Consider the following 15832-nt stretch of genomic DNA (forward strand, 5'->3'; position numbering starts at 1 on the left):
AAATTCCAAGACTTCCATGTCTTTTCCAGGAGCCCGCAAATTTCCTGACATTTCCAGGTTTTCATGACCGCTATATACACCCTGGAATTTCTCTCTCTCTCTCTCGACGACGGCTTTTCCTTCCTCGCGACTTCGTTCTCCGAACGAATTTAATCGGGGAAATGTACAGGCTATCGTTTGCTGCTCGATTTGTATTAATTCGAATGTATTCGAAATTACGTGCGACACATAATCTTCAACGTTGTGCCGGGGAACGAAAGGAGAGACATTCTCGTAGACTTTGCATCTGGGGATAATTCAAGTGAATTAATTTCATGCGACGTGTACTTAATCGACTTGAATTTAAATCGAACAATATAAATTTAATAATTTTTAAGTGTCCCATTGAGCGTAGGTGAATTGTGCAAAAATCGTGAGCGATGTAAATTCTATAATTGTAACATAAATGGAATGGAATCAGATTGCGACGTTCGATTATTTAATTCCAGAGACGCGAAAAAAATGGCGATCGATAAAATTTTATTTGTTCCGAATTGGTGGGGAGAAATCTATGGACGATGTTCACACGGACAGAACTTTGTAGATACAAAGTGGTGACATTTGAGTAGCTGTATAAATTACAAAAGATGAATGCGATAATAGCGATGCGAATAAACAGTGCGCGATATTAACGCAACCATGATTTGACCATTTTTATTTATAGTTTTAACATTTTCTTTTTTAAGCAAATCTACATGTATAAGAAAATTAGTCACGCGTTTTATAATTTTCTGTAAAATAGAAGGACAACAGGGGCGATTTCTTGACGCCATGCAAGATGTAAAGGAGCAACAAGAGGTATCCTCCTACGATCAGGCAAGAAATTTTGCAATATATTTTTCGTTATATTTTTCATGTACAAAGTGTCTGATAAGTACGTCTAGCAACCATAAACACTGGGCTATTTCCTCTCGCCAAATCGCAGATTTTAATTAATTAATCTGTCATTATTTATTGCAAAAATCATCTGTTGGTGGATGTGCTGCTGCTGTAGGAATTGGAGCTCCACTTGTGTTGCTGTTCCGCTCTCGTCGGGTTTCGTCTGTCATTCGAAAAAATCATATAATGGAAAAATCACTCTTAGAACTCAAGTACAGATTAACTTAAAAAGAAAAAAAATATGACTTTATTACTTTTCAAAAAATTAATTGAACCATGAAAATGCCCCATATTCCAGCAAGAAATACAGATATAGTGTGTACATTGACACAATGTAATACAGTAAATCATTTCATCCTTGTTTACCGAATGTTAAATAAGGATAAAATAATTCATTATATTCTCATTTAAAAAAAGCAATGATATTAGTAACGAAATATTTGGAAATTGACTACAAAACTGATTTTAATGAATTGACTACAACATTGGCTTTAATGAATCTTTTGATGTTATTGAAATTACGTACCAATGTACTTTTTAATCTCGTAATAGATGTCCTCGGCCATACTAAATATTGGAATTTGAAGGAAGAGATACGTCCGAAGCGACTACTTGTTGCCCAGCAAATTGTTCCCCGATTACGGATTGTTCTGATTCAACTGAAATAAACATAAAGTACATTCGTAAATTGCCAACAATATAATAAACATTTAAGCTTTTATTTCATCCGGCTATAATTGGCAAGTAATCATCGTGACGATTCGACCATTGGTTTTGGTCCTGTATTCGTCAAGACGTTAATAATCTTTGATACTTTCTTTGGTACGACGCCCTACACGGAATGAGGGAGATTCCACGGTCGAACCCTGGCTGAGGTAATATTTTTCGCAATAAATTTAATAATTTAATTTAATAAATAATTTAATTTAATTTAATTTAAATTATTTTAAAAATGAGATGCTTATATATATATATAAGTATCAAAGATTATTAACGTCTTGACGAATACAGGACCAAAACCAATGGTCGAATCGTCACGGTGATTACTTGCCAATTATAGCCGGATGAAATAAAAGCTTAAATGAAATAAACATATATTATAACACATATGATGCTCATTACTTTTGCTGTAAGAGTGAGAGAGAAAGATCAACATCGAGCTGTAAAGTTATCTAAAAAGTTTTCAGTTATCTTTACTTTATCTAAAAATAAGATCCCTGAATAAATGTTCATTATTTTATATATATATATATATAACACATGCACTTTCGCGTCCCTTAAATAAGTGGCGGAAAAAACGTTGGAGGGATTAGGGATGATATACTCAATCGATGTATTTTCGCGTAAAAAGAAAGGTTTGATAAAAATTAAAAATCTATTTTTTGGCTAGTTACCGAGTTTATAGATATTTAATTAAAATTGTCTGGATGACTCACAAACCTTTTCAATTGCACTTGAAATTAAAGAGTCTTCACGAAATAAAAAATGCAAACAATTTGAACGATTTCATGTACAGTACACGTGACACGACATCAATGCCTTCCACCTGAAGTTAGCTGCCTATAGTGCACGTGCACTACAGAAATCCCAGAACACAGCTAACTTCAGTCGGAAATTGGAAGGCATTTATTGACGCCGATTGTAGAAGTTCTTTATAAAGAACGTTCATTTCCGGCCACGTGTGCGAATCGTGTGGACGGGCCTTTACGAGGTCGTATCTCGCGCCACCTGTCGGCGCGACGCCAAACTCGTCTCATCGAACGGCTCACCGGGAAGCCGTTTCGCCGCTCTAGATACACGCACCACCACCGTTTTGTTTGCGTTCACCTTTGACAGTTACACACGGGGCATGTACATTTGAAAATCCGACGCGACGGATTTAATGGCCGCGTGAGACAGTCGCGGAATCGCGGTCGTCCGGCGGTCACGCTTGCGCTCGCTCTCGGTGTCGCGCCTTCCTCTCGTTTCAGCGCGCGTTCGTCGCGACGACGTCGCGCGCTTTTTCTCGGCCGCTGGTTTTTACCTCCGCCTTCCGCTGCTCGTCGACTTCTATGCCGTTGCCCCGCTAGCCCGCTACTGAGGTAAGCGCGCGACGACGGGGGACACCGTCCGCCGGAGCGCGGTGTCGAAACTCGGCGCCGATAATTCCTTTTTCGGTTATTCCACCAGTGACGACACTCGCCGGCCGACAGGTATTTTCCAAACCGTCGTTTCTCCAGCGTGTAAAATAAATGCGCGAGAGTATCTCTCGTGTTAGACCGAAGGAAAATCGACTTTGTGTATTTAACGTTACACACTTACCCTTCCAATTTTCAGCTCTATTTTGAAAAGGGTTCGTGAGGAGTCCTTTGTTTAATTTGTCACTTGAGATTCTTACGCTCTGTTTTCTGTCGCTGAACTGGCTGCGCTAGGTCAGAGTTTATCTTTTTTACTCTATATTGGAAGGAAAAAGAAACTCTGACCTAGCACGGCCAATTCAGTAATAGAAAACAGACCCTTAATTGAAATCTGATTGTTCAATTCGGTGCTATTTGTCTGTGCGCTCTGGCTAGGCGTGTGTCAAACTTTCACTTATTGCAGAATTGTACATTTGCGTGTTTATTTTGAATTGTCATACTTCGTCGATATGAGAAAACATATGGATCCTTTACGTTAGCTTGATGTTACTTCCAACGAAACGAAAGGGATATCCCAAATGAGTCATTCTTTCAGAATAATCAATCATGGAACAGGATACCGAATATATGAAATTGCCCCTGGAGGAGCGTTGTGCGCATAAGGTACTGACCACATTCAAAATATTTGTAGTATTTTTCACATCCTACATTTGTCAAGTTGTATTTTTTTCACTAATTCAATGAACATATTGTAAACTTAATCGTGATTGAACAGTCTACAATATTTTAATCTGGATATATAAACATATGAATAAATTTTTATTTTAGTGTCAAATGTAGATACTGTACATACAAGAAATTAATACCTTTAGAATAAGTTCAATGTATCGGTTTAAGTAACTAATATTCTATACGATATTGCGTAGTCCTGGCGAGCACGCTTACATGGATATGAGGAGTGCGTGAAGACGTTCCAGTGCATCGATGACGAGAAGTCCCCAGAGTGGAACAAGTACATTGGCTTCATCAAGAAGTTCGTGGTAGATAGTAATGCGGCCGCGCAGGAGAAGGGTCTGGAAGCGACCCTGGCTTTCGCGGAGAATGCCGCGATCGCCGGCAAGATAGTCATCGAGGTGATGAACGGCATCGTGTCCAAATGCATCGCCGCGCCTAAAGCGAAGACGAAGGAACTGGCTGTGCAAATCACGCTGATGTATATCGAGATCGAGAAGCACGAGGCGGTGCAGGAGGAGCTGCTGAAGGGCACCGAGGCAAAGAATCCGAAAATCGTTTCGGCGTGCATCGCCACCTTGACGCTGGCGCTCAAGGAGTTTGGATCTAAAGTGATCAATTTGAAGCCACTGATAAAGAAGATAGCAAGCTTTCTAGAAGACAGGGACAAGACAGTGCGAGAGGAGGGCAAAGTTATGGTGGTGGAGATGTATCGATGGGTGGGCGATCGCCTGAAGCAGCAGTTGAACACATTGAAACCGGTGCATATCACGGAGCTTGAGGCAGAGTTTAGCAATCTCGCCGATGAGAAGGTGGTGCCTACGCGCTATTTACGCTCGCAGAAGCCGAAGAATATGGGCAACAATGGCGATTCAGCAGCGGCGAGCGATAACGGCGAGGACGACAATGAAGACGCGGACGGTGCCTCAATCCCGGATATAGATCCGTATGATCTATTATCGCCTGTAGACATTCTGTCAAAGCTGCCGAAGGACTTTTATGAAAAAGTTGAGGCGAAGAAGTGGCAGGAGCGGAAGGAGGCGCTGGAAGCGCTGGAAACGCTCGTCAAAAATCCGAAACTGGAGAACGGCGACTACGGTGACGTGGTAAGGGCCTTGAAAAAAATTATCTCGAAGGACACCAATGTGCTGGTGGTCACGCTCGCGGGGAAGTGTCTGGCTTACCTGGCCGCGGGTCTGAAGAAACGATTTCAACCTTATGCCACCGCCTGTTTACCTACCATTTTGGAGAAGTTCCGCGAGAAGAAGCAATCAGTGGTGCAGGCATTGCGGGAGGCTGCCGATGCCATTTACCAGAGCATAAGCATTGATCTCATTCTCGAGGACACTCTAGCCGCCTTGGAGAACAAAAACCCGGCCGTGAAGGCCGAGACGGCCGCGTACTTAGCTCGATGTTTTGCGCATACACCACCTGCGAATCTCAACAAGAAGCTGCTCAAATCTTACACTGGCGCGTTGCTGAAGACGCTTAACGAGCCGGATCCGACAGTACGTGATAATTCAGCTGAAGCGCTCGGCACGGCGATGAAGCTGATCGGTGAGAAGGCAATGATGCCATTCTTGACAGATATTGACAATCTGAAGATGACGAAGATCAAAGAATGCGCGGATAAGGCAGTGATAGTCGTCAAGGTGACGAGTGGTACGAAGAAGCAGGAACGACCCAACACCGCTCCGGCTAAAGTGGAATCGCAGCGAGCGAACAAGGCGAGCAAGGAGAATTCGAAGAGTGGCAAATCGAGTGCCGCGAGAAGACCCAACACCGCAGCCGGAAGGAAGGCAGCGACTAAGAAAGCTGGCGGTTCCTCGTCGCTCACGAATCTGGCGACATCAAAGAAAGCAGTTCAGATGGAGAAGAATTATAGTCCAGAGGAGATTGAGGAGATGGCGGCGCAGTTTTTGCCAGCCGAGGTAATCACCGGTCTCGGGGACGGTAATTGGAAAACGCGTCTGGCCGCGGTCACGCAATTGTCGGATACCGTCAAGACGATGGATTCGGCGGAGGTGTCGGCCCAGGTGATTGTACGGACTTTGGCGAAAAAGCCTGGCTTCAAGGACACAAATTTCCAGGTAAGAATGGGATTAAGATTGATATGAAAGATATAATTAAGATCAATATAATTTATTCGATATTGATAATAAATTTGATTTATAATTTAGAGTTGATTTTTAGTTGTTATTTCAATTGTAAAAAAAAAATTGAAAACTGCTTTTATAGTGAAACACTTAATTTAATTTCTACTTTCAGGTGTTGAAACTACGCGTAGAGATTGTGAAGTACCTGGCGGAAAATCATCCCTTCACAGCCACCGTGGCTGAGTACTGCCTCATGGACATCGCGGAAAAGCTGGCGGACGCGAAGAACAGTTCGATCGCCGCCGACACTTTGCTGGCGATTGCCGAGGCTATGAGCTTCGAGTATGTAGCGGACGAGGTAGTGGCATTCGCGTTCAATCAGAAGAACCCTAAAGTACAGCAGGAGACACTGTTGTGGCTGTGCCGGGGACTCACGGAGTTCGGTTCGTAATGTTTCAATTTTGTGATTTACTGGCTGTAATATTTAATTGCAAACAGATAAAATATATGTATGCAAAATATCAAAATTTATTAATTTATCCAATTATCTCTCAGGTTGTGGTCTCAACATCAAGTCTATGTTGGAGAATATCAAGAAGGCAGTGGCGGCGACGAATCCTAGCGTGCGCACTGCCGCAATAACCTTGCTAGGCACTTTGTATCTTTACATGGGCAAACCACTGCTGGCGTTTTTCGATAACGAGAAGCCTGCGCTGCGGCAACAGATCGAGCAAGAGTGTGAGAAGCGGAACGGTGAAATTCCACCGGCGTCTATTCGCGGCGCCAAGTCCAAGAAGACCAACGCCATCAGCGCCGAGGATGAAGAGGAGGACATGGATGAGTCAGCGGAGAAGAAAGCGGGCAGCGAACAGGATCTCAACGAACTGATCCCGCACGTTGACATCAACGCCCAGATCACCGAAGCGCTGCTGACCGAACTTGCCGATAAAAACTGGAAAGTGCGTAACGAAGCGTTGCAGAAGGTGAACACTATGCTCAGCGAAGCGAAATTCATCAAGTCGACCATCGGCGATTTGCCGCAGGGTTTGGCCCTGCGTCTAGTGGACAGTAACAGCAAGATTGCACAAGCAGCTCTAGGTCAGTAATTAATGTTAACTTTGCACGATTATTCTTAATCAATAATAAAAAAATTCTTTATTAACTAATAATGTAAATGTATTTTAGGTATATGCGAGACGTTGGCGACGGCTATTGGACCACCAGTTAAGCAACACGTTCGCGCTCTGTTTCCCGGATTTCTGTCATGTCTGGGTGACAGCAAAAATTGGATCAGAGCGGCCGCGATTTCCTGTATCAATACATGGGGAGATCAGTGCGGCTATAAGGAATTCTTTGATGGCGAGATGATAGGCGATGCATTGAAGACAGGCTCACCGACGTTGCGATCCGAACTATGGAACTGGTTGGCGCAGAAATTGCCCTTGATCCCGGTGAAACAGATTTCCAAAGAGGAGCTTTTCGTGTGCCTTCCCTATTTGTATGCTAATCTAGAGGATCGTAACTCGGACGTACGAAAGAATGCTCAGGAAGCTGTTCTTGGCTACATGATTCATCTCTCTTATGAAGCGATGGTCAGACAAACCGAAAAACTGAAGGTATTTATACGAATTGCGTAATGTTCCCTATATATAGATCTTTCAATAACTCGTAATAACATTAAAATTTAATAAATTTGTCCGTTCAACATAACGATTAGTATCACTTATGACGATAGTAAAGAAAATTGTGATTTTTGCAGCCAGGATCGAGGACAGGAGTGATCGCCGCACTGGACAAAGCTCGTCCTAGTTTACCTATAAAGCCTCTGCCTAAGAAAGAACTGTCAGACGACAATATCCAGAAGGGAGCGAAGGGCGCGAAAGTAGTGAAAGTGGTTAAGTCGGTAATAAAACTAAACATTCTAACGAATCAAACCTGTGCGAATTAATGTTAGCTCTCTCTCTAATCTTTAAAAAATTTGATTTTGTTAAGTATTTTTATAAAGACGGTGTTTTTTCTTTTTTACGATATATCGTTAATCGTACGTTGTTTCAGAAGGGCGCGTCATCAAAACCGGGCAGCGCTCGTAAGAAAGATGATGATGTCGACACCAGTCCTTTATTGGTGGTCAACAACCTCAAGCATCAGCGTGTGATTGACGAGCAAAAGTTGAAGGTGCTCAAATGGAACTTCACCACGCCTAGAGAAGAGTTCGTCGAGCTTCTGAAAGATCTTATGACCGCTGCAAACGTCAATAAAACTTTGAGAGCAAACATGTTTCATTCCGATTTTCGATATCATCTAAAAGCTATCGAAGCACTTACTGAGGTAAGTGTACATATGAATCAAAATATGTATCAAAATATGAGAAAATCAGTATTCTGTTCAATATCTCACGATAAATTTTATATAGAGAATATTAATATCTAATATTCTTTCTTTATGACGAACTTTAGTAATGTTAATTTAATTGTACTATGTAAAAGTAAGCCATTTATGTCAAATTACATAAATTTGTGGCTTCTAAAAAGCGTAAATTGAAAATTGAAAGATGTTTATATTATATCGCAAAATAACATTTGTAAAATACATGTACATGTTTAATAATGTCGATTCTTAACCTTGTTTATGTTTCTTTTATCAGGATCTTTCTGGAAATAACAAAGCATTGGTGTCTAATCTCGATCTCATTCTCAAATGGTTGACATTGCGATTTTTCGATACTAATCCGTCGGTGCTTCTGAAAGGATTGGATTACTTACAATTGGTCTTTAATATGTTAATTGAAGACCAGTATCACATGCTAGAAACTGAAGCAGCGTCGTTTATACCTTATCTCATTATCAAGGTACGTTAATCTCGTATTATTTCTTATCTTCATTCATTTTTTCTACATATAATGTTATTATATCTGCTATATTGATTAATAGATAGGTGACCCGAAGGATGCTGTGCGTAATGGCGTACGAGCTTTATTCAAGCAAATGGCTTTGGTATATCCCGTGAGCAAATTATTCTCGTACGTAATGGAGGGTTTGAAGTCGAAGAATGCTCGACAACGAACAGGTAGACGATTCGATTCTCGATTTCCATGCAAAATATTACGAAAGTGTTACTTGAATTAAGCAAACGTGTCGGCGCTTGCAGAATGCCTGGATCAATTAGGATCGCTAATTGAAAATTACGGAGTTTCTGTTTGTCAACCCAACCCGTCCGTGGCGTTGAAGGAAATTGCGAAGCAGATCGCAGATCGCGACAATTCCGTTCGTAACGCCGCGCTAAACTGCATCGTTCAGGCCTACTTCCTTCAAGGGGAACGTGTATTCAAGCTTATCGGACAGGTATGCAGGTGGAATGTAGTTGATTTAAGCTACAACTTAAGAAGAGGAAACATCAATCAATTATTCTGCGTATAGATATCGGAGAAAGATAGGTCCCTGTTAGACGAACGAATCAAGAGAGCAGCGAAGAATCGGCCCACAAAATCCGCATCCGCTACCAGACTCTCCACGCCTGCGGTCGCAACTTCTAGCCCGCCGACGGATGACATGGAGGCGGATTACGAAGAGGAACAGGAAGAGATTGCCGAGCCAATGGAGACAGTACCAGAGCTGTGAGTCATTTTTACATATGATACTACAAAATTGCAGCTGCTATCGTGCTGATTGTTAAAAAAAAAAAAAAAAAGGAATCGTTCTTTTTAATCATATATTTTTATTTTTTTCTTTAATATTTTCTCGTGGAATATTATCTCCCAAATCACTCATGTTCGCACGTGCTTCGCTTTTAACATATTCACAGGGCATGTGCCACGAGCACTACTGACAATAATGAGGACGATCAAGTGTCTTCTGTGGTTAAAACCGAATCTCCTTCAAAATCGGACCAGGAAATTGTCAGCGAAACCAATACGCAAAATCATCTTTCCGATCGAGATGGTTTAAAAACGTTTGTTGCTTTTAATCATTTTAATCATTTACATGACTGTCTTTTCGGCGCGCTCTAACAACTTGGTGCTGGGAAATGCCACGGAATTGTATCGTGCATCCTGCTAACAATAATTCGTCTATTGTCGAATACTTTCACTTATATATCTGTTCATTTCAGTTTCAGTTTCTGTATTTTAATTTCTCACTTTTTTCTCTTTTTTTTTCTTCTACATCTTGAACGGTTCCATCTGTTCGTTTCAGAAACAGGAAATGCAAAAGGGTTCCAGGGATTTAAATGGCTATAAAATAACAAATAATACTCTACAGCATGATGATCTATTTACAACATATTGTTTTTCCAACTTATCACAGTGATACGTATATTATATTAGATAATATAAATTGATAAATGAGGATTTCGTACTTTTTCCTGCTTCACGTTACTTTATTCAATGCAAATTAGAAAAAATATTTTTTACTGTTTATATTGATGCAATATATAAATTTAATTATTTGATATCTTTAAGCAACATTGTATCCAAGTAGTAGTGTATTTGATGTAATTTGTGATGTGTGATTCTTTTGAATTTCAAAGACTTCGTCGACATATCTATATGCAATGCGTTTGTGTCTTTGTCTCTTAGGAATTCTCCTACATCGTTGCAAGCAAAGGTTCCTTCAGGTCCCTTCGGACTAGACATGGATTTTCTGCAGAGGCTCGAACTGAGTGCCCCAGTGAAATATCGCAATCCGATATTAGTGGAACCCAGCTTATCAGATTTGAACGAACCTCCAGCTAATGTGTTGAACCCGCCCAAAACACAGTAAGTTAAGCCTAATGGTGAAATCATAGATTATTAATTATATTTAAATAATTTATTATTTTATTTGATCTTCAATATTGTTTATTATTAAGGCAATTTATCAAACAAATTTATAATTTTCCGTTAAACTTTTCAGAATGATACCGATTTCGCCACCGAAATTATTAGTATCGAAATCATCGTCCGTTGTATCACCTGTATCTACTGCTAGCAGTAAAGATGACACACTTGAGCGTAACATCTTGTCCATGGCCAGTATGGATTTACCCACTGCGATACAGTCCATGAATGCAATAGAAAATGTTTGTATTTTTCTCTTGACGTTCGAATGTGTTAAAAGTATTTGAAATTTTCGAAAAATATTCTGTATAGCTTTTGAACATTGTAATTATTTTCTCAAATTCATATCTTTGGCACGGGAATGCAATTAAAATTAGCACTTTCTAGGCATTTATTTCATTTTCCTGGTCTACGGAAGAAATCAATGTTACATAAAAAAAAATAAGCTTTTTAAAAATTGCAAAGTTTTTCTGTATTCTTACGTAATATATGTATAAATATCTATTAGTATTTTTTTATATTACAGTTATTAAAATCTCATCAAGCGGTTACCTTGCAATCCAAGGAGGATAAATTTATCGGATCGGTAAATATGCAATTAAAGCTATTGCAAACGTATCCGTTACGTCAAGAAAACGCGGATGTGTCCAGGGGTTTTAGAAACACATTTCTGGTTATACTTGTGGTGAGTGCAATTTAAAAACATGTCATTAATTCATAGATCACATATTTCAATAAACGATTTAATATACATTGAAAGAACTGAAATTCAATTTTTGACAAAGCATCTGATAAGAAATTTTAATACAAGGTTTAAATTAGACTTTCATAAAAAATTTTAATTAGCGATTTAAAACAAATCTTTTTTTTTCCAGTTTTATGACAGTGGATTTCTCGGGAAGAATGTTCCTTTCATACAATTGAAGGAATTAGTAGATCAGATGATAAGTTTGTTGGCCGAAAACAAGTTGGAGCATTTGCATCAGGCTGCAGCGTATTACAGAGTGATCAATAACATCATGGTGAAAATTATTGACAATTCTAATCATACCACCATTATATGGTACGATTTAGAAGAGAAACAATAACGTGATATTGTTTATTTTAATTTTTTATATGTATTTTATTACGTTTGTTTCCAGTGTATTGATCAAGCTGCTTCATTCCTGCGCTGAGTCAAATGTTCCCTCGAAATACGAAGAGTTGGTGATGAAATGCTTATGGAAAATAGTGAAAACAATGTCAAATTGGGCCGCTGATTTAGATTACGATACAATACTCTTGGAAGTGCATCGTTTTCTTAAGGTAATGCAATTTCTCATCTTATTCAAGTAAATGAGAATGCATAAAAAAGATTACTATTGTGCATATTTTGCAATTAACATGAGTTACTAATAAGTCAGTAAACGGTGTAATTGCGCTGTTCTATGTCTTAAATTAATATTTCAGTGCGATAACATTATATGTATTATATATTTTATTTTTATAGGATTATCCTACTACATGGTGGAAGAAACGAAAGTCCGATACTCCGCTGCGGACAATCAAGACAGTTCTTCACAGTATGACTAGAGTGAAAGGCAGTTCGATACTTAATCACTTGACGCTAATAAACAATACGAATGAATCTGAATTACAGGCTTACTTAATCAGATTAATTGCTGTTAGTTTCGTATAATTATATACATAACTTTTTTAAATATTGAAATAATTGTATCGTTTATATTAGATATTAATATTACTACATGTAGATATGTCAATTTTTTATTATTATTAACTTCAGCTACATAGCCAAGAAGTGGACTTGGTTTACATCCTTCCATTCATACACTACTATCCTAATTTACAACTAACTATTGCACATATTGTTACACATTGACCTTCTATGTTTCAATCCAACCTTCTTTTTCGCTCTTCTTTCTCTAACTTTTACCGTTCTCTATATAATCTTAACAATATCTTCTCCTTGATGATGTCCACGTCATCATATGTAGATATGTCAAATTATATAAATCAGGAATTAATTTAATGACATTTATCTCAATAGAGTCTTAAGCCAGATGAGATTAATGCCACAGCAAAGGTGACGCCAAAATCAAATAATGTGGGAAGGGCACCAAAACACTTGTCCAAGTCAACTCGTCAGCAATTGGCAGAAATATTCAAGAAAATTGGATCAAAAGAGCACATGCAAGAGGTATGTATACATACACAAATAAATATTTTTTTTAATATAACGTAAATTAAAATATTCGGATTCTGGAAATTATTAAATATTTGCAGAAATTATTAGTACATCTTTTTTACTTATTTCGCACTTTAAAATGTATTGCCAATACGCATTCCTTAAGCTCTTAAGATTTGACAATTCTTGACGTTTTTACAGTTTGAAGCATACTTTTATTCGTTTTTCGTAGGGCCTAGTGCAGTTATACGATTTCAAAGTTCAATATCCGGAGGCCGACGTACAACCGTTTCTGGTCAAATCCCATCAATTCTTCCAAGACTTCATAGAACAGGGACTGAGGGAGATTGATCAGGCGCGAAAAAACCAGACTATTTTGTCGCATAATCAATATTCTATGGGTAAGCAGCGCTAGTTAAGTCCATTAAATAGTCCTTCCGCAAGCATATTGCGGAATATAAAACAATTTATATTACCAAAACGACGTTTAATGCATGTAAAAAAATAAAGATAAAAATCCATAAACTTCGTTTGAACTTTCGAAATCCGGCGATTTCGCGCGTAATGTAATCATACAAAATAATATTGTCTCTAATTATTTAATTATATGCAAAATAAATAATGCAGAAACTACCGAGTCTTCGGCCGTGGTTGCTGACGAGAAGGACATGATGGATCCAATGTACAGGCTCGAGAAGCTCCGAGCCCTGGAAGCACAATGTAGAGTGACCTCCCAGCCGAATCCACCGTGAATGATCAAGCATAAGTATGTTAATTAGGTAAGCGGGACACGATACATATATACATGTAAGATGAGCATATTTGTCCGACTTATTTATTCGCGTCTCTCGAAATGTTCAATCCCATGGCGTTCTCCACCGCTGAATTTTCATTCAGATGAACCACCCACCAGTCGCTTTGCGTACGAATCTCCGGTTTTCGGCGAGATTACACAGTTCCGATTACTTGCTCTCGGTTAATTAAGTTAAATGATTTGCACATGTTAGCAGAAGACTTGAGCGAACGTGAATCGTAGGGAATAATATAGCTGCGCCATCGGATACGTGTTACATCGTAATGATTCTGCGTTTTAACCGTAGTAATGTTGCGTTTTTCGCAATGTAACGACGATGCGTGCATGCTAATGATATTTGGTTTCTTCCACAGCAGTTATGTATAGTTAATAATAATGTTACTAATTATATAAGGTTGATCATATAATGGTACATGTATGTATAAGTATACGAAACTTGCACGATTTGAGCGTCACTCTCGTCGTAGCATAATTTGATTTTACGTTGTTTAACTTAGTATTTAGTATTTTTTTTACACTGTTTTCTAAATAAATTTGTTTCATTTAAACTTCATTAGATTCATAAATCATCAGATCGTCGTTATTTTCGCAGAATTTCATATTCTTGCAAAAGAGAAGAGAACTTTACAATGATACGTTGTTGCATATTACCTGGACATTCGCATTATCTGGAAAAGTTGCACTTGAAAAGAAAAAAAAAAAGAAAGATTCGAATAATAGGTGGACCGATATAATCTAGTGCAATATGCAATGTATTATTAACTTTAGACAGAAAGCAATATGACTTTTTGGTTCATATCACTGCATAAAAAAACATTGCAGTATAATTAATGCGAAATATAAAAAAGGTTTTAGACGTTTCTTCATATAAAGGTCTCGTTCTCTTATAAATCTTTGGATTTTAAAATGTTTCTTCAAACATTGTATAGATACAGTACCGAAAACTGAAAGAGATTTGGTGCTTATCGAGGTTTAAATGTCAGAATATTTATTTTTCTTTCAGATATTTATTTCTTTCACACAAGCCTTTTTATATGGAAGACAAAACCAGGAAGTTTTGCGAAGGCAACAGCGATCTGTTCTATTTATTAAGACGCAAAAAACTGTCATACCCCAGTCAGTATTTATGGATAGGATCAAAAGATAGTAGTTAACAATCGGCATCGATACTTCGATGTTTATTACTCGATGTAATAAAAAAAAGCGATGTTAAGCCGTAAAAAGCTTATAACTAAAAAAATCCAAGATTAGAGTTTCCGAGTTTATCTATTTGAAATATCTCGAATACCCAGGATTAGAGTGTCAGAGTTTATCTATTTGAAATATCTCGAATATGGATTCTAATGTTGATAAGTTTTTAATATTGATAACTTCGAAAAATTGTCTCACGCAATTTGACTGGTACCAATTACGAATATAATGATTAAATCTCACAAATAAATTAGTTTCAGTGTTTACAGAGAATTTGCAAGAATTAATCAGTCGCGCAATTAAATTAATTTTTTACTATATATTAAATGTGATATTGATTACTATATCACAAGTAAAATGCATTATATAACTACAAATTATGATTACTAGTGACATTGCAATTATTTTTCCGCTTGTTTGCGAATAAATATCACTAGGTAAGGTACTCTCGTGACTAATAAAATTTTTAAGTTACGAGTTTTTTATGGCTTGACGATGCGAAAAGCGTATTCACCTTTCTATTATCGGTGCGAAGAAGAGATAACGAAGGGAACGTAGCTAATAATATATAAAAAAGGAGAAAAATAGAATCTACTTTACTATCTGAAAATCTTACTCGAAGTTGCTATATTTGAGAATAATACCGCTTTTTCCGAAGACTTATATTCTGTAGTGTAAATAGAACATGTATATACATGCACTAATAAAAATGATATTCGACAAAGCTGATATGTGCGACAAAACGAGAGAACACGAACTTCCAAATCGCTTTCCCTTACGATACGTCCATAATATTCGACGGCATCAAACTCCAAGAGTTTCAGCTTTACGATAAATTTCTGGTAATTAAGTTTTACATATCATGTTAAAGCGGCACGATACTTTCATAAAAAATGTGTTTCAATTCTCTACGAAGTGTTCGCAATCTCTCGAGTCAAGGTAAATTTGTGAAAACATAACACACAT

The 15832-nt window shown here is 38.2% G+C and overlaps 1 protein-coding gene and 1 long non-coding RNA gene across 5 annotated transcripts; one reads left to right on the top strand and one right to left on the bottom strand.

Moving 5' to 3' along the window:
* Positions 1-840: 840 nt before the first annotated feature.
* LOC139771050 (uncharacterized) lies at positions 841-3014 on the bottom strand. 2 transcript variants are annotated; one of them, XR_011717866.1, is made up of 3 exons: positions 2942-3014; positions 1445-1577; positions 841-1081 (listed from the first exon to the last, which is right to left on the bottom strand). It is a non-coding gene; the product is annotated as an uncharacterized lncRNA (long non-coding RNA). The 2 variants fall into 2 exon arrangements; XR_011717865.1 differs by lacking the exon at positions 2942-3014 and adding an exon at positions 2359-2542.
* LOC139771044 (protein mini spindles-like) lies at positions 2739-15595 on the top strand. 3 transcript variants are annotated; one of them, XM_071703491.1, is made up of 21 exons: positions 2739-3110; positions 3631-3698; positions 3962-5857; positions 6036-6306; positions 6419-6961; positions 7049-7479; positions 7623-7766; positions 7919-8191; positions 8508-8711; positions 8794-8929; positions 9011-9204; positions 9280-9476; positions 10437-10616; positions 10753-10918; positions 11203-11361; positions 11552-11739; positions 11819-11981; positions 12166-12339; positions 12724-12873; positions 13094-13262; positions 13489-15595. In XM_071703491.1, the coding sequence occupies exons 2-21, from the start codon at positions 3642-3644 to the stop codon at positions 13611-13613; spliced, it is 5820 nt and encodes a 1939-aa protein (XP_071559592.1). In that variant the 5' UTR covers positions 2739-3110; positions 3631-3641; the 3' UTR covers positions 13614-15595. The 3 variants fall into 3 exon arrangements, with proteins under 3 accessions (XP_071559592.1, XP_071559595.1, XP_071559593.1); XM_071703494.1 differs by having other exon boundaries at positions 7922-8191; XM_071703492.1 differs by having other exon boundaries at positions 2739-2999.
* Positions 15596-15832: the final 237 nt, after the last annotated feature.

Source organism: Temnothorax nylanderi, unplaced genomic scaffold, assembly GCF_030848795.1.
Source record: "Temnothorax nylanderi isolate EJ_2023f unplaced genomic scaffold, tnyl_v1.0 TNYL_tig0035_pilon, whole genome shotgun sequence".
In the NCBI taxonomy this organism is placed as follows: Eukaryota; Metazoa; Arthropoda; class Insecta; order Hymenoptera; family Formicidae; genus Temnothorax; species Temnothorax nylanderi.

What these genes read in the sequence shown, in the direction of transcription:
- LOC139771044 (XM_071703491.1), top strand. Translation starts at nt 3,642, where the DNA reads ATGGAACAGGATACCGAATATATGAAATTGCCCCTGGAGGAGCGTTGT. An exon ending in CTATCGAAGCACTTACTGAG is followed by an intron (nt 8,192 to 8,507) that starts GTAAGTGTACAT and finishes TTCTTTTATCAG; the next exon opens with GATCTTTCTGGAAATAACAA. An exon ending in TTGAACCCGCCCAAAACACA is followed by an intron (nt 10,617 to 10,752) that starts GTAAGTTAAGCC and finishes TAAACTTTTCAG; the next exon opens with AATGATACCGATTTCGCCAC.